This window comes from Eulemur rufifrons, chromosome 6 (genome assembly GCF_041146395.1).
Source record: "Eulemur rufifrons isolate Redbay chromosome 6, OSU_ERuf_1, whole genome shotgun sequence".
NCBI lineage: Eukaryota > Metazoa > Chordata > Mammalia > Primates > Lemuridae > Eulemur > Eulemur rufifrons.
Genome location: NC_090988.1, coordinates 90,952,458 through 90,971,090, shown reverse-complemented (window position 1 = coordinate 90,971,090; position 18,633 = coordinate 90,952,458). Strand labels below are relative to the sequence as shown.

General features: G+C 37.1%; 1 protein-coding gene and 1 pseudogene across 1 annotated transcript; both read left to right on the top strand.

Moving 5' to 3' along the window:
* Positions 1 to 1,687: 1,687 nt before the first annotated feature.
* LOC138384929 (olfactory receptor 4C11-like) lies at positions 1,688 to 4,719 on the top strand (annotated as a pseudogene).
* A 10,986-nt stretch (positions 4,720 to 15,705) lies between these two features.
* LOC138384423 (olfactory receptor 4C15-like) lies at positions 15,706 to 16,641 on the top strand. The gene has a single exon (XM_069469926.1). The coding sequence runs from the start codon at positions 15,706 to 15,708 to the stop codon at positions 16,639 to 16,641; it is 936 nt and encodes a 311-aa protein (XP_069326027.1).
* The last annotated feature ends 1,992 nt before the right edge of the window (positions 16,642 to 18,633 follow it).

Here is an 18,633-nt window from a genome sequence, read left to right as displayed (position 1 = left end):
CAACTTTCAGTAGCCTACACCTGAATGTGACTCTGAGGGCATGCCTGAGGGAGCAGTTGGTCACCTTAGTGAGAGGTGTCCCTTAGCACAAGGAGGAGGGGAGGCAGGCTCTGAGGACAGAATCTGCCTGTTGACAGCCCTGCTTGGGATTAATTGGCCCCTGGTTTGCTGTGGTCTTAGATTAACTGCTAAATAGCCCACTTAGCAAATCCTTCAAGGTTGGGTGGGAAGGGATGTGGTCTTTCTCCCTCTGGAGGCTGGGACTTTGTGAACTTTTATGTAATCTCTATAAATATTTGATGGAGGAAATATATATGTGTAATTCATGTGTTCTGCCAGGGAATATTTTGTTTTAATAGAGCTAAGGTTAGAGATGTTTCTATGCAGAATAGTGGAATATTTTCTTTTTATTTTAGAAAGTTCTAGAAGCAGAAGTGAGAAACTTTCTGCTGGTATTTTAGACTCATTTTGAGAGTCTAACTTGGGCCTTTTTAGGAAAGGTTGACTGTGGAGTATCTCCTCTCCCGGTAGGTTCTGCAGCAGGGCAAACAAATCTAAAGTAAAATTTATACCTTGTAGATGCACTGCATATGATTATCTTCAAAATAAATCAGAATTGAAAAAGAGAACACCGCGAGCTTTCTATAGGATGTCATCTCTTTTTTTTTTAATAAGAAAAAACATAAGTATTCAGGCCCAACTAAATTCTTTCTTCTCTTTTGTGTCCAACTCAGGACAACTTAGGGTAGTTTTCATCTAGTTGTATCTCCTAAGAAACCTGAAATTCCAGGGACATATTTCCCCCAATGATGAAAGGACTCTAATCTTTCAGGATTCCCCAGTTTACACTGGCTTTGGCTTGATGCAGCAACATCTCAGGCCACTTCTGATAGAAAAAGAAGACACAGTGAGAGGGACGGAGATATAGTATCCAGTACTTGCAGACTTCTTACTTGCCAAGTTTAAGGTCAGGACAAGGGTAGGGATGCATGCTGATTATACACAATCAGGATGCATTGATACTCGATGATGCCCATGTTGGCTGTCCACGACCTCCTATGTCATTTTTGTGGGGTTGGGGTAAGAAAAAATAGATGGGTGGAGGGGCAAGAGGCAAAAATTTTTAGTGAAATCCTAGGAGAAACTAATTTTTATCTCTACCATGGTTTTTATTTATTTATTTATTTTATTTCAGCTTATTATGGGGGTTACAAAAATTCAGTTACATACATTGCCCATGTACTGCCTATCCCCCCAAATGAGAGCTCCAGGTGTGTCCATTCCCCAGACAGTGCGCAATGCACTCATCATGTAGGTATACAACCATCCCCTCCTCGCGTCAGCACGTTCAAGTGTGACCATTCCCCAGACAGTGCACAACGCACTCATAATGTAGGCGTACACCCATTCCCGTCCCCCCTCCCCCCACCTCAGTCTGATATCCGATTGGTATCATTCCCAAATGTATTAATACATGTGCTTTTCTGTGTCTCATCTCCTGATTTCACTTGCCTCTCTGACTCTTGCTCACAATAACATTTTTTTCCCTTTCAGCTCTGAATCCTCCTATTATTCTAACCTTTCTATCTCCTACTCACTATTGTTTTTCAAACATGCATATAAAATGCTTCTCTCTTTGACACATCCTGAAGACAGCATCCATTTGATAGCCAAGACATGTACCGACATGTCAGTAGTTTCCTTCTTCACCTGTTTATGGTTCCTTGGCTTTATGCTGACTCCACCTGCATGGTTGGAATCTGATGCCTGCATGGCAGTGTGGGTGGGGTGTGAGAGAGAGATTGATGTGGGTCACACAGGCTTGGTCCCGTATTCTCACTAAGTGCTCACTGCTGTACTCTCCCTCCCAGCTTAGCCTAAAATGTGCAAAGCAGAGCCATGCCAATGTGCCTATGAGATATTGTACAATCAAATGAACAAAAGATGTTGAAGGAAAAGTGAGAGAAGGATATACATATGAAACTCATGATGAAACACACACACACACACACACACACACTCATTTTAACAGTGGAAGGCCATTAATAGTGAGAGTTCTTTGGGAAATCTGAGATGTTTTCTCTGAGCAATTGGTACTTAACTCGGTACTCTGTGCACAGGTAGAAACGAAGAGTTGAGGTTATAGCAGAGGACAGGTCATTCAGCCTCTGTGAGATATGGATATTCAGGGAGTGAGATGTCTAGGTGTATTTATGAGGCACGGAAAATGTCAGGCATGGCTGCAGCACTGGGAGGACAAGTGGAAAGCAAGTGAGGGCACCAAGTCGGGGGGTTGAAAGCTGCAGCGAGTATCTCAGCCATTGCATTTGGAAACTGGAATGGTCATTTCTTATATTTATGAATCATCATGTTTTTAAAATGCCAACTTTTCCTTTTCAAGTGCTAGAAAGGAGGCAAAAAGGGGGAGAAGACAGTAAGAGTGAGAAGAGGACACACCTGAATTTGGGTCCTTCTTCCTGTTTAAAGAGACAGAATAGCCATCCAATAAAGGTCCATGAGAATTCACTTCAAGGAATCTAGGGTTGGCCATTTGTAACATTGGCATTCATGAACTCTCAGCCTGGATCTTGGTACGTGTGAGCTAATCATTCTCATAATGAAAACTCACTTAGGTATCTCACCCAACATGAGATATTATTTTTCTTTCACTGAATTGTGGGAGACATTTTATCTACAATTTGATGAGTACTGAATATTGTGCAAAATGAATTATGCTGTATGTCATGGGAATATAAAACTTATCCTGTTATACCTCAGGGAAGATGTTTAACTTTGCTCTTCCCCACGTTTTTCCATCCTTCACAGAGAGTAGTTGAGGGTGGTTGCTTCTGATCCAGCCTCAGAAAGGAAGGGGCCAGTCTGAAGCCTCTGAGGAGTCCTGTTTGGGAAGCCTGAAGGAACCACAGGGGTGTTTGGTTCCCACTGAGTTTCTAGGTGCAGGGAACAGAAAGACTGATGTCTTCAGTGGGACTCGGGCATCTTAGAGGAGGTAGGCTCCTCACTGCAGATAAGCTCTGACCCAGTTGTACTCAATTTGGTTTTAAAAAAGACCACATTCTGTTAAACAATTATGAGTATTTTTTGTTCTTAGGTCATGAATAAATCTTAATAAAAGCTGCTCTCATATTTTTATGGCTCCAGATTTTATACTTTGTCAATGAAAAGTCATTAAAACTTCACAACCTGGTTTTCATGGCCTTTGGAAGGGAGGACAACCTACTATTTCAAGCTTTTCTAGGATGACTGTGGAGTCTGACTAACTAGAGGTTGCATATGGATCTTCTGCTTGCCTGATAATTCCCTTTCCTTCTGATTTCCATTAAAACTTGGTTTCTTTTCTCTCATTCTAAGTGTATTCACTGATCTGAATTTCTTATCTCTGGATCCCAACCTTTTTGACAAGTGAGACTTATTTTATTTCTCTTTTCCTCTCATTGTGGGTCCCCTATGTTCAAAAGATTATGTACTTTTATGCATTTTCTTATTTACTAAAGATATTGGGCACTGTCATTCCTAGCTTCTAATCACTATGAAAAAAAAACTAGTATTATCCACAGTGGTGGTGCCTTGCAACTCTGCTGCAGAACTTTCTCATCGTGGTGACTATTAAAACAAGCCAGACTCTTGGGAGTCCTAGGAACTTTTTCTGTTTTTTAATTTTTGTATTTTTGTTTTTTATTTCAGGATATTATGGGGGAACAAATATTTTGGTTACATGTTATGACTTTGCCTCACCCAAGCCAGGATTAGAGGTGCACCCTTCCAACATACAATGCTCACCACATCCATGAGTTGTGAGTTTACCCACCCCCAAACCTCAACCCCCAGTGAATATTACTACCATATGAGCACCTCAGTGTTGATCAGTTAGTACCAATTCGATGGTGAGTTCATGTGGTGCTTATTCTTCCATTTTTGCAATACCTCACTTTGGAGGATGGGTTCAAGCTCTATGAGGTACTTTTTCCTATTCCAGCTGATGCAAGCTAATGCTTCCTTCTCTACAACCACAGCCACCAGGTTGATTGTGGATGCCCTTTCTCAGAAGAAGACCATTTCCTACAATGAGTGCATGACTCAGATCCTTCCAGCCCGGTTCTCTGGATGCATGGAGATCTTCGTGTTCATTCTCATGGCCTTTGATCATTATGCAGCTATTTGTAAGCCCCTGAGATACACAACCATTATGAGCCGGCATGTCTGTGATATATTGATGATTTTGGCCTGGAGAGGATCTTGTATTCATTCTTCAGCACAGATTTTCCTGGCTTTGCAATTGCCTTTCTGTGGCCCAAATGAGATTGATCACTCTTTCTATGATTTGCAGCCCTGTTGAAACTTGCCTGCATGAACACTATGACAAATTTGCTCCTTGTGCATAATAGTGGGGCCGTATGCTTGGTGAGTTTCATAATTCTGCTGATCTCCTATATAGTAATTTTTTACTCTCTGAGAAACCACAGTGCAGAAGAAAGCTGAAAAGTGCTTTCCACATGCACTTCCCACTTTATTGTTGTTGTCCTATTTTGTGGTCGATATATATTTGCATACACACGCCCACCAAACACTTTTCCAATAGACAAGATGGTGGCTGTGTTTTATACAATTGGCACACCCTTACTCAACCCTCTGATCTATACACTGAGGAAGGCAGAAGTGAAAAATGCCATGGAAAAATTACAGTGTAGCAAAGTATGACATCAGCTGATAAATAATATATGAAGATTCTAATGCCTATGTCCTTAACCATTTAGTTTTGTTGCATGTACTGAAAAGGAAAAATATTCTTGTCAGTAAATAAACAATCAAGACATGCGTGCAGATATGTATGTCTGCATGTTTGTACATGTGTGTGTATTCATATGTGTAAATATATATGTATGTGTGTGTATATATACATATATATATATATATCTTGTTCTGAGAAGATTGCACTAGACTATGATGGCTTAAAGCTCATAATCATTTTAACCAATCTATGATGGCCCTTACTTGGATCCTAACCATATCTAGCCATCATTGCATGGTAAATTAGTTTCCTGTACAAGTTTTCCTTCAGGAAGAAATGTACTGACTAATGGTAGAATGAATGTATGTGTGCACATCAAGTCTTCTATAGATTTTATTCTAGTCCATTATTAAAGTGATCATAAAAGCTAATCCACAGGACTCTGGACACTCACAGAATCAAAGTTATTTTCTTGCCAACCTGAGAATTAGAGAAGATACTCCCAGAAAATTATACTCTGGAAGTATGTGCTTAATCCTGCCTCACTGGAGATATCTACCTACAGTAATAGACCCTCAAACTCCAATAAAAGTATTCAGAGAAAAACTCCTGGAAAGCCTCTCAAAATTCTTTGGTAATACATAGGTATTATTTTAGCCCATTTGGGGCTGCTATAACAAAATACAAGTAACCAAGTATCTTATAAACAACAGATGTTTATATCCTAAAAATCTGGAGGCTGGGAAGTCCAAAGTCAATGTGATAGCAGACTCTGTGTCTAGCGAGGAACCCTTCCCATTTCACAGGCTGCAGTCTTCTTGCTATAACCTTGCCTGGTTTAAAGGGAAAGTATCTCTCTGGGGCCTATTTTATGAGGGCACTAATTGCCTCCCTATCTCCTGATACAATTACCACGGTGGTTAGAATTTGAACATATGAATTTGTGGAGAAGCAGAAACATTTAGAATACAGCAGGCATAGAGTAATTTCAACACACTTTGTAACTCTACAGCTATTGTGTCTAGTCAACACTCTACATTTAAAACTTTGTTACACATAAAATTTTAATTCATGAATAACATAGCAACAGTGGAATTCAACAGAATTTATTTTCATTTAGAACAGGGTTGTACTTTACTCCTATTTGAGAATCATTTGTTGGCACTGACATAAAAGATACACTTTTATAGACAATATGATTAAACTTATATGTTTTTTCCATTTCGGAGGTACCTCATTTAGGATAATGGGCACAAGGAGATATAAAGGACATTGGAAACCAAGACAGGCAAAGAGTAGCAAGGGAATGAGTGTTAAAAAAAAATCACCTCTTGGGTAACAATAAGCACTGTCCTGGTGACAGACACACTAAAAGCCCTGACTTAAGCATTATACATGGTCTCCATTTAACAAAAACATTTGCATCCCCTTAATATTTTGAAGCTAAAAAACCCTTATCTGTAAATAAGGAAAGCTTCAGAGTGAATTGAAACTTCAACTGACTCTTCAAAGTGAGTGAACTGGGCAGAGACTGACTTTAGAAAGAGGTACTGAGGAAAGGGGGAAGGAGACTCACTCCAAGTATAGGAACAGGACAAAGAAAGGAGGTCTGCAAATCAGTATTTGGTGGGTCAATGGAAAAAAGAAGTCACTGAGTGATCTCATAAGAGATCCTAGACAGCTCCTATAAAATCCTTTCGTGATATATATGGTCAGGGGAGCCATTTTCAGTTCTCCCTCCTCTGCATTCAGGTCTGAGGCTTCTTTTTTATTCCTCCTCAATTGCCTCTACCCTTCCCAGCCTCTGGTAACCAACATTCTACTTTCTGTCTCCAGGAAATCAATGGTTTTTAATATTCAGCTCCCAAAAATGAATGACAACATGTGAGATTTGTCTATCTGTGTTTAGTTTATTTCACTTAACATGATGTTCTCTAGTTCCATCCATGGTGTTGGAAATGGCAGGATTTCAGTTTTTTCTGTGGCTACATAACATTCCATTGTGTATATGTATCACAATTTCTTTATCCATTCATCCACTGAAGGACACTTAAGTTGATTCCATATCTTAGCTATTGTGAATAATGTTACAATAAACATGGGAGTGCAAATATCTTTTCAACATACTGAATTCCCATCCTTTGGATATATACTCTGAAGGGGAATGGGTGAGTCATATGGTAGTTCTATTTTTGGTTTTTTGAGGAACCTCCATAGTGTCCTCCATAGTGATTGCACTAATTTACATTCCCACCAACAGTGTACAATGCTTCTGTCTTTGCCACATCCTCAGCAGAATTTGTTATTGACCGTCTTTTTGATAAAAGCCATTTTAATGGGGTGAGATCATATCTCAATGCAGTTTTGATTTGCATTTCTCTGATGCAGGCTGAGCATTTTTCATATACTTTTTGGGCATTTGAGTGTCCTCTTTTGACAAATTTCTATTCAGAGCTTTCCCATTTTTAATCAGATATTTGCTTTTTTCTGTTGAGATGTTGGAGCTCCTTATATGTTCTGGGAAATTTTTCTCTCGGTATAAGATCATATCTTCTGCAAACACACATAATTTGGCTTCTTCATTTCCCATTTGGATGTTCTCCATTTCTTCCCATAGTCTGATTGTGCTAGCTAGAGCTTCCAGTGCTATGTTAAATAACAGTGGTGAAAGTGGGCATCCTTGTCTTGTTTCAGATCTTAGCAAAGCTTACTGTTTTTCCCTATTCAGTATGATGCTAGCTGTGGGTCTGTCATTGACGGCTTGTCTCATGTTGAGGTAAGTTGTTTCTGTACTCAGTTTTTGAAAGTTTTTATCCTGAAAGAATATTACATTTTACTGATTGCCTTTTCAACATCAATTGAAATGATCGTATGGTTTTTGTCCTTCTTTCTGTTGATAAGATGTATCATATTGATTTGTGTGTGTTGAACCATCTTTGCACACCTGGCATGAAATCCACTTGATCATGATGAATAACTTTTTTAATGTGCTATTAAATTCAATTTCCTAGTATTTTTTTTTTTGAGGATTTTTTCACCTATGTGCATTAGAAATATTGGCCTGATAATTTTTTTTTTATGCCATGTCTTTGGTTTTGGTAACAGGTTTATACGGGGCTCATAGAATGAGTTTGGGAAGAGATTATCCCCTCCTCCTCAATATTTTGGAATAGTTTAAGTAGGATTGTTACTAGTTCTTCTTGGAATGCTTGGGAGAATTCGGCAGTAAAGACATAGGGCCCTGGGCATTTCTTTTGGTAGAATTTTTATTACTGTTTCTATCTTGTTATTTCTTATTGGTTTATTCAGATTTTAATTTCCTTCTGGTTCACTCTTGGTAGTTTGTATGTCTAGCAATTTAACCATTTGTGCTAGGTTCTGTAATTTATTGCCATATAGTTGTTCATAGTACTCTCAAATGATCCGTTGGATTTTTGGATTTTGCAGTATGAGTTGTAATACCAACTGATGAAGACAATTTTAAATCAGTAGGAAAGACTAGAATATTGGATAAATTCTGGAAAGGAAAATTGCTTTCCCACATCTGCCATTTCTTCTCCTTGGCTGTGGCTCCCTCTATCTCTGTTTTTCAATTTTTTGATGTAAACTTTAAAAATAATTTACCCTATTTTTTCATAACTGTGCAAAAATAATGCTTCTTATATTATCAAACTTACTCCATCTTTATAATCATATTTTTATTTTATTCCACTCTGTTCCTCTAACAAAAAAAATAATAAAGGATTGACCAAGCAGGGCATGGAATGAAGCAGAAGATGCTAACTGTGGCTTGGAGTGAGAACCAGGGTTTCAGAATGAATTGGCCCAGTCTATTGCTGAGTAGTATTTATAAAACATAACCCTAACTAGGACTGTGGTCCATACCAGGTGATTCTTCTGTACCAGGACACGCATATAAAATCTCAATGAAAAGAAAATAACACTTCTTTCTTAATTCCACTGACAGTTTAAGTGATGGTGCTCCTGGGCCGTGACTTTTCTGATAAATGACATCAGGTATTTTTCTGTGAGGTGAGAATAAACATGTAAGTAGGCAGGATAAAATGTTTAGAGAATGTATCAAGCAACAAATTGTTTGGTGTCATGCCTCTCTGAAGGGACATGAGCTAAGTTCCAGTTGTCCCTCAGGCCCCAGTCCCAGTGCTAGGCTTTCTTGACTAACCAGACTTATCCTAATTTATTTTCAAATAATATGAAAAGAGAAAAATTCCTTTACTCTCCAGAAATTGCACTTTTACTTTTAAAGTCATGGAACATCAAGGTCAGATTCTGACAGAAAAAAATAACATTTTGATTAATCTATGAATCTTTATATACTTACACATAAAATGTTATTTTTAATAAGCACTCATTGCTACCCTAATCCCAACAGTGTATGATGTTCTTATGGATTGATGCTGTCTTATCCCAGAACTCAGCTCTTTTACTTAGTCAGTACACAGGAATTTCCCCTAAATCTGTGATTCCATCGCAGTATATATAATACTCTATTCCCGAACAGGAAGGAAAATCAAAGCATCCTCTTATAGAAACCCAGAAGGTGAAAAAGAAAAAAGAAAAAATACTCTCTAATTGATCAGGAACATAAAAGTTTTGCAAAGAGTTGAGCAACTCAAAGCACATATAATAAAACTGTGTCTTGGAAAATCGTACTGATGGGAAATTCCCAAATCCTGGGGGAGATGAGAAGCAATTTTATAAGTTCATGACCCCCCAGGGAAATTTCTTTAAATTCCAGTAGGAAACCAAGGAGGAAACTATTGATGTTTTATTTTTTTTTTTCTGAGACTATGTTAAATACAGCACTTGGTAAACAATAGGAGACATTCTCTACCTGTCTGCCAGAGATGGTCCTCCTCTCTCTCTTAGATGTACAAGGAAGGGTTGGAAACAACCTTCCAATTTTGCGAGCCACCAAATGGACTTTTCTGCTAGAGATAGGAGATGACCATCACCAGAATTTTCAAGGAACTGAAAAATGGTGAGATTTATAATTCTCATTTTTGCATTTTCAGAGAGGACTTCAAATTGTGATGCAGTGCTTCAAAGTGTGAGTGCTGTGGTCCGGTTATAAAGTTTAATGCAATGCATGAGCCTATCACTTAACACTGTGTACACTTGGGCTAGTTACATAACCTTTCTGGCACTTAGACTCCTCATACTTAATGAGGATAATATTAATAATATTACCAAGCTGAAAGGATGTGGAAACAAATAAAATAATACATGTGGAGTCCATAGAACTGCACTTGATACATAATAACATTCAAATAAACAGCAGCTGTTAGAAAGCAAATTGGTGTTTGTTTTGGGGGAGAGGTGGTAGGAACACCTAATTAATTCAGGTCTAATGAAATTAGACCTATCTTCAGCCTTTCATGGGCAAGTTAAATCCAAATAACTTAGAAGAGCAACAAATGCATATTTTTGTCCTTCCTCTCTAATAGCATCTTATTTATTCTTTCTAAAATATTCTCATTTATCATTTATGCTCTGATGCTCTCCCCATCCTGATATTTTAGATTAAAAAGCAGATTTTTCTGCTGTTTAAAGACTAAATAAAGAACACTGACATAATATGGTAAATTCAAGGGCTGCTGTATCATATACAGGGTTATTGATGTAGAATAAAGCACTTACTGTTTCCACGACACCCTAACAAATGGCACAGGGACAAACATGAAGGGTAAGAAAACTGCTTCACATCACACAGTAGAGTCTTCTGATTTTAACTACGTCCACCTTATTTTCCTAAGCACATTTGATGTGACAAATACCATTAGGTTCCTGCCTCAGAATAGTTCAGGAAAATTTAAATTGCTTTAGTGCTCATTGTCCTGACTTTATCTCACCCCTAAAATGAGCTACACCACTAAGACAACATAAGACAACAGAAGAAAAGAAGGTTCAGGCACGGATCAGAAAAGATGCCAGTGGACACAGAGAAAGGGCTTTTTTTGTCTGTCTGTTTGTTTGTTTGTTCGTTTGTTTTTGAAATTCCAGAAATGGTAAGAGTATAAAAGTTGAGAGATTTAGGGAAATCAGCAGAGCAATGTAGAGAGGAGAGAAAAGGATCTGAAATTCTGACATTTGAAGAGAACATCCCAGGTTTCCAGGGAAAGGAATGTGCTTTGAAAGACAGGGAAGGAATAAATCTTTTATTGCTGAATAATAATCCTGGATCAAAAATATGGTGGATTTAAGAAACTTAACAGGGAAGGTAATTAGAAATAGGATTTCAATATATTCTTTTCCTTTGTAATAACAATATTTGGAAAAATGTATGGAAATGTGACTGATATGCACACATATGTACATATAAATGCATCTAAAATTTACTGCTTGAAATATAACTACAAAACATTACTGGCTGGGTGCAGTGGCTCATGGCTCTAATACTAGCACTCTGGGAGGCCAAGGCAGGAGGATTGCTTGAGCTCAGGAGATCGAGACCAGCCTGAGCAAGAATGAGACCCTGTCTCTATTAAAAATAGAAAAATTAGCCTAGTGTTGTGGCCCACACCTGTAGTTGCAGCTACTCAGGAGGCTGAGACAAGAGGATCACCTGAGCCCAGGAGTTTGAGGTTGCAGTGAGCTATGATGATGCCACTGCACGCAATCTACCCAGGATGACATAGTGAGACTCTCTCTCTCAAAAAAAAAAAAAAAAAATTACTTGTAATGACAATCTTCCTACTAATTCCTCTTATAATTCTGAATGTTATGTATATTTCAACCTTGAAACAGAAATTCTATTATTTTCAGAACGACTGATGCTATGATTAGTTTTATGGCAAAAACTGATGGGAAAGAAATAGTAGGCAATGTGGATAGTGGGAATGAGGAGGTCAACTTCCCAAGGTCACAGTTCCAAGAGATGCTGCAAGGGGGACCTGGGCAATCTGAGGTGCAGCTCCAGCATATTAAGGATGTGGCTGTCAGGAAAGACCAGGAGAAATATGCACAGAATAAGCTGCTACCTAGAGGAGAATGTGAATTTAACATTGATATCAAAGTGAGGGCTTAGAGTACACAAAGGGCTGGTCCCGTGGTATGGATGTTTATGAAAAGTATACAAGAGTTTATAATTTTAATGTAAGATTCTGTGTAATTTTAGCATGTTAATTCCATCTATGCAAATGAATTATCCCCGAATCCCACCTCCTGTGTCTGAACTATTTACATGATAAAATATATGGTATTGTGGTTTTTAAACTTGATGTTTAATTTTAAATATTCTAATAATAATATACATTGCAAATAAAAAGTCACTATAACTTTTATGATTCCTCCTAGATTATAAAATTATATTTAAAATATCTGTACAGATGAACAGAATAATTACAACATTTCCTGTTTTTCTCACTCATATTATAAAAATGCTTCTCCTATGTCCTCATAGTATTAGTGTTTTATATATATAGCACCATGGGTTATTAAATTATGACAGCCTGGTTTACATAAACTTCCTGTCATTGAATATTTTAGATATTTCTCAATTTTCACTATTATAAATGACATGGTACCATCTTTCATTATAAAACTTCCCCATCTCATTTCAGCTTCAGAATAAATGTTCACAATTTTCACAATTGGGGTTACTAGTACAAAAAACACAAATATGTTTATAAATCTGAAATTATTTACTAATATGTTTTCTAAAAGGATTACAGGAATGAAGCAGTTTCATTGCAATTTTAGAACGGGTATAATTAAAAATTAGCATGATTTTAAAAACACATATTATATTCCTAAGACAGATTCAATTTTCTAGCTCGCTCTGTGTCCATAGGTAGATGCTGCTTAAAATTAATGGTGACATCAATATTTGATTTCTACTTGCAAAATGCATTAATAATAACTGTTTATTTTACTTTCATGGGTCAGGCAGCTTGAACAAGTGTTACTATCTCTTTTATAGCAGAGGTGGCTGAGGCATAGTGATTTGCTCAATGACACGTGGCTAGTATTTGATGAAGCTGGGATTGCTTGAGTTTTGCTAGCACAAATTGAACAATTTTTACTTTCTAACTAATTTTTCATGTGGAATAATTTTAGATTAAAAGAAAAGTTATTAAGAGAGTATAGCAACTTTATTCAGTTTCCCTTAGTCTTATCAACTTACATTACCATGGCTACATTTGTCAAGACTATTAAATGTATATTGACATATTACTCTTAACAATACATCACATTATATCCACATTTCACTAATTTGTCCACTAGTGTCCTTTTCTGTTCTAGGATTCAATCTAGGATGACACATTGCATTTAGGGCAATTATTTTTCAAATGATTTAAAATCATAATTCCTGTGGTCACAAACTGTGAGTACAATATAGTCTCCATTGTCAAAGCTTTCACACTAACTTTGGAAATTCCTTTGCCTGAGAGAAGGAGTGGGTTTGTTATATCTAAATTACATTTTAATTCTAAAATGGTATTGCTCTTAGACTACCCACAATAAAGGAAGTGGAACAATTAAGAATTGCATAATTATTAAATTAATACAGAGTCTTCTGTTCCTTTCCACCACCCACCCAATTAGGTTTTCTTTGTGCAATAAAGCTCTCTGAACAGGAGTGGATGCCAGCGGGACTGAGAGCCACAGTCTATTCAGGAATTATGAAGGATGTTTAAAAGTGTTGTACATTTAAAAAATGTCACTTCTGTACTGAAACCGATTGTACAAAATATTTCACACTTGCCAGTTAATAACAGGATGTGTAAAAACCATGTTGGTCATGGTAAAGCAGAAATTAGGAGTAAAGATGTTATCATTTCTTCTCTGTGTCAGTGATTCTGGGAGCTTGTTCTTATCACTCATCATGACCTTCCATGCTTGTTAATGCATCAATGTTTTTGTGTGTGTTGCCTTATCTGATTCTCATAAGAACCATATCAATAGACATTTTTCTTGTACCCATTTACAGAAGTGGCAGCTGAGGCTTTGAGAATTTGAAGAATTTTCAGTAACATGCTCCACCCCAGTGGAAGATCCCAGATTTAAACCCATGTCTGTCAGTCTGCATGTGATGATGTTCTTACTCATTTCACTTCATTCTCTTTCAGCTTTGGTCCTAGGCTAAGCTGAGCACTGCTGGGGCATATGGTGATATTTTTTGCTTTGTGATAAGTGGGTGTTGACTGATCCAATGACCTTACAGGGTTTGGTTGAACTCTTGATTTCTTGGCAACAACTTCTAACTGGATACGAGGTTCATCATGCAGACACCAGTAACATTGACCCTATAGACATAATGGAAATGGTGGTTTTAAAATTGTGTATTTGTTAGTTTTATTAACATTTGATTGTTTCTGTTAACTCTAAGTGGCATTCATAACAATCAGCTTGTTTACAAGTCTCACAATAATTCCTGTTTTTCTTTTATCCATTTATTTTTCAGCAAAAATATATATGTATACATATACAAATATTAACACATGCAGACATACATATGTGCTATTTGACTGATACATTTCAGTTACATGTACAGACGAGGATCCAATCATCCTGTGAAGCTGTGTCTACCTGTGGAAAATGAAGTCAAAAGTTGGATAATTATCTGGATGACTGAGTCCTTCTGTGGGTAAGGTGGATGGCTTTGTAAGTGAGATAATAGTAACTACAATGGGTAAGGGCACGTTATCATAAGGAACATTTTCACATTTTCAAATTTGACCCTCATTATAATCCTGGGAGATGTTCAGGTAAACTATTAATATATACACACCTCTCTGCTTTATGATAAAGTCAAATACATTTGAAACTTGTATATCCTTAGTAGTTATACTGAATCAGACCTGACAACATTATGTAAATAATTGACAAATAATTAATACAGCCTCAAGACTCTGTCCTGTAGGCAACTTGTTTCTCTTCCTTGCCTATGGGGTGGCTGCCAATTTGTACATGTAAGTGCTTGTAGAAAGGTCAACCCTATTCTGATGTTCTGGTTGAAAAAAGAAAATCCCACTCTTCTCCCTATTGATGCAGTAGGTGCTGGAGCCAGAGGCTCTGTGGTCAAAGCCCAGATCAAACATCTGTTGTTTGCTGGAATTTAACCTTTTCAAGCATGAATTTCCCACCAATCAAGAGGGACAATAGGACTATCACAGACTGTGTTTTAGGCAGTGGGTCCTGAGACCCACCTATTTCACTTAATCACCATGAAGACATCTGATATAGGCATTATTAATTTTATAAACTTCTGTTCTCATTTTAAAATGACAGATTAAAAATAAACTGAACACTGAGTAGACACTTGTTATGTATTAAGTTTCCAGCTAGGCATTTGCCACCAATCATTCTCTTTTGCGAAGAATGAAGTAATTCATTTAAAGGCCTAATACAGTTCAGACTTTCAAACAAATATTTGAGGAGTAGCCATTATTTTCAAGAGGCTTTTAAACAGTATTTTATTTCTGGTTCTGTTTGTAGGTGACGCAGTCTCCAGATTAGGATGGCATACTGGTCACCCCTGCTCCCATTCCATGTCAATGGTAGGCATCACTAATAAATTACAGTTCTCTTTTACTCATAATTTGGAAGTGGCTTCAGAATGCTTCTCAATAATTCACTCCAAGAAGCCACTAGTAAATAATCAAAGCTGGTACTTGAGATGAAAACTATTTCTCTTTTCTACCACTTGTAGATTCTTTCCTTCCCCAATATTGAAACTATGGCTCTCTTAAAGCATTCAGTAACTTATCTCCACCTCAATTCTGCATGACCTTTCACTACTACCTTCAACAATTTCAAGTTTTGTGTTCTCAGTGTCGACACCAGTCACCCCCATAATTTTGTATGTGGATGCGCCAAATTTGTTGATGACCATAATACTACAAATTGAACTGAAGCAAATTTTTCTTTATCATGACTACAGATTCTACATGATCACCACTGTTGGAGATTTCACCTTTTCCTTGGAAATTATGCACAACCAAAGCTTTGTAACTGAGTTTGTCCTTCTGGGGCTTTCACATAATCCAAATGTTCAGAAAATATTATTTGTTGTATTTTTGTTTGTCTACATTGCAACCATTGGGAGCAACACCCTAATTGTAGTAACCATCCTCAACAGCCCTGCTCTACTGGGGTCCCCTATGTACTTCTTCTTGGTTTTCCTGTCTTTCCTAGATGCATGTTTCTCCTCTGTCTTGATGCCAAAGATGATCCTGGACTTCCTCTCTGAGAAGAAAACCATCTCCTTTGAAGGCTGCATGATGCAGCTTTTTGCTGCACACTTCTTTAGTGGGGCAGAGGTGATTGTCCTCACAGCCATGGCCTATGATCGGTATGTGGCCATTTGCAAGCCTTTGCATTACTCTTCCATCATGAACCGCAGGCTCTGTGGCATTCTGATTGGGGTGGCCTGGACAGGAGGCTTCTCACATTCCACGATACAAATTCTCTTTACTTTCCAGTTGCCTTTCTGTGGTCCCAATGTCATTGATCACTTCAGTTGTGACTTTCAGCCATTACTGGATCTTGCCTGCACTGACACTCACATCTTTGGACTTTTCGTGGTCGTCAATAGTGGGGTTTTCTGCATCATAATCTTCTCCTTGTTGCTTGTCTCCTATGGTATCATCTTGCTCTCTCTGAGAACTCATAGTTCCAAAGGACGGAGAAAAGCTCTGTCTACCTGTGGATCTCACATTACTGTTGTTGTGTTGTTCTTTGTCCCATGCATGTTTGTATACGCACGACCTCCATCTGCTTCCTCCTCTGACAAAATGGTGGCAGTAGTTTATGGCATCCTAGCCCCCTTGCTCAATCCTCTGATTTATACGTCCAGGAATAAGGAAGTCAAAAATGCCATAAGGAAACTATGGAAAAGATTACTGGTGGTTTCTGATGGAAAGTAAAATATTAAACTTTTTTTTATAAAATGAAGGTTAAGGGTAAATAAGACAAAATAATATTGGACAAAAACTTTATTGGATATACCTTGAGTATCTTTGGTGGGACACCTTTTACTACTGTATATATCTTGTTACTTTTTATTGGTTTATTCAGGTTTTGGATTTCTTTCTGTTTGTATGTGTCTAGCAATTTATCCATGTAGTCTATGTTTTCCAATCTATTGGAATATAGCTGCTCATAGTAGTCTGTAAGGATCCTTTGAATTTCTGCAGTCTCAGTTGTGATATTTCCTTTTTCTTTTTCTTTCTGTTTAAATAATTTTTTTATTTCAAAATATTATGGCAGTACAAATGATATTTGTTACATGAGTCATTTTTGTAATGCTTGAGTCCTGTTTATAGATGTGCCTATCACCCAAGTAGTGTTCATAGTACCCATTATGTTGGTTTGTTCCCCTCCTCTTCTCCCCTCTACCCCTGGCTACTTTCTACTGAGTTTTACTTTCCTCTGTGCATTTGAATGCTCATCAGTTAGTTGTTCCAATTTAATAGTGAGTACATGTGGTGTTTGTTTTTCCATTCTTGCAATACTTCACTTAGGAGAATGGTCTCCCATCAATTCATGAGTAGATTAGTAAAATGTAGTATATGTACACCATGGAGTATTAGCCATAAAAAAGATGAATGAATATCTCCTTTATCATCTCTTACTTTATTTATTTGGGTCTTCTCTATTCTTTTCTTAGTCTGGATGAAGGAGTGTCTATTTTGTTTATCTTTTCAAAAACCCAACTTTTTGTTTCATTGATCTTTTTTGTATTTTTTATTTCATTTATTTCTGCTCTGACCTTTATTATTTTTTTTCCCTCTGCTAATTTTGGGTTTGGTTTGCTCTTGTTTTTCTATTTCTTTGTGATGCATCATTAGTGTCTTTATTTGAAGCTTTTCTACTTTTTTAATGTAGGCACTTATTGCTGTAAACTTTCCTCTCGTTATTGCTTTTGCTATATCCCATATGTTGTGTTTTCATTTCCTTTTGTTTTGAGACATTTTAAAATGTCTTTCTTCATGTCTTCATTCACCCACTGGTCATTCAGGACCATATTGTTTAATTTCCATGTGTTTGAATATTTTCCAGTGTTCCTCTTGTTATTAATTTCTAGTTTTATTCCATTTGGGTCAGGAAAAATGCTTGATATAATTTCAAATTTTTTGAATTGAAACTTGTTTTGTGGTCTGATATATGGTCTGCCCTTGAAAATGATCCATGAGCTGAGGATAACAATGTGAATTCTGCAGCTGTTGGATGAAATATTCTGTAAATACCTATTAGGTCCATTTGGTCTATAGTGCAGGTGATGTCCAAAGTTTCATTGTTGATATTCTGTCTGGATGGTCTGTGCAATGCTGAAAGTGGAGTGTTGAGATATCCAACAATTATTTTTTAGAGTCTACCTCTTTCTTTAGCTCTGATACTATTTGCTCTATATATCTAGGTGCTCCAGTGTTGGGTGCATATATATTTAGAATTGTTATATGCTCTTGCTGAATTGACCCCTTTGTCATTATATAATGACCTTCTTTGTCTCTTTTTACAGTTTGTGTCTTGAAATCTATTTTATCTGATAGAAGTATAGCTACTCCTGTTCTTTTTTGATTTCCATTTGCATGCAATATCTTTTTCCATCACTTTATTTTCAGTCTGTATGTGTCTTTGTAGGTGAAGCATGTTTCTTGCAGACAACATATAACTGACTCTTGTTTTGTTATCCCTTCAGCCACTCTATGTCTTAGGATTGGAGAGTTTAGTCCATTTCCATTCAATGTTATTGACAGGTAAAGACTTACTACTGCCATGTTGTGACTTGAATTCTGGTTGTTTTGTGGTCCTCTCTTTCTTTCTTACTTTCTGCCATCTTCCTTTGTTAAAATGATCTTTCTGGTAGTGTGTTTTAATTTCTTGCTCTTAATTTTTTGGGTATCTGTCTTAGGTTT

Bases quoted from the DNA above. Each gene is read 5' to 3' on its own strand.
- LOC138384423 (XM_069469926.1), top strand. From the start codon at position 15,706: ATGCACAACCAAAGCTTTGTAACTGAGTTTGTCCTTCTGGGGCTTTCA.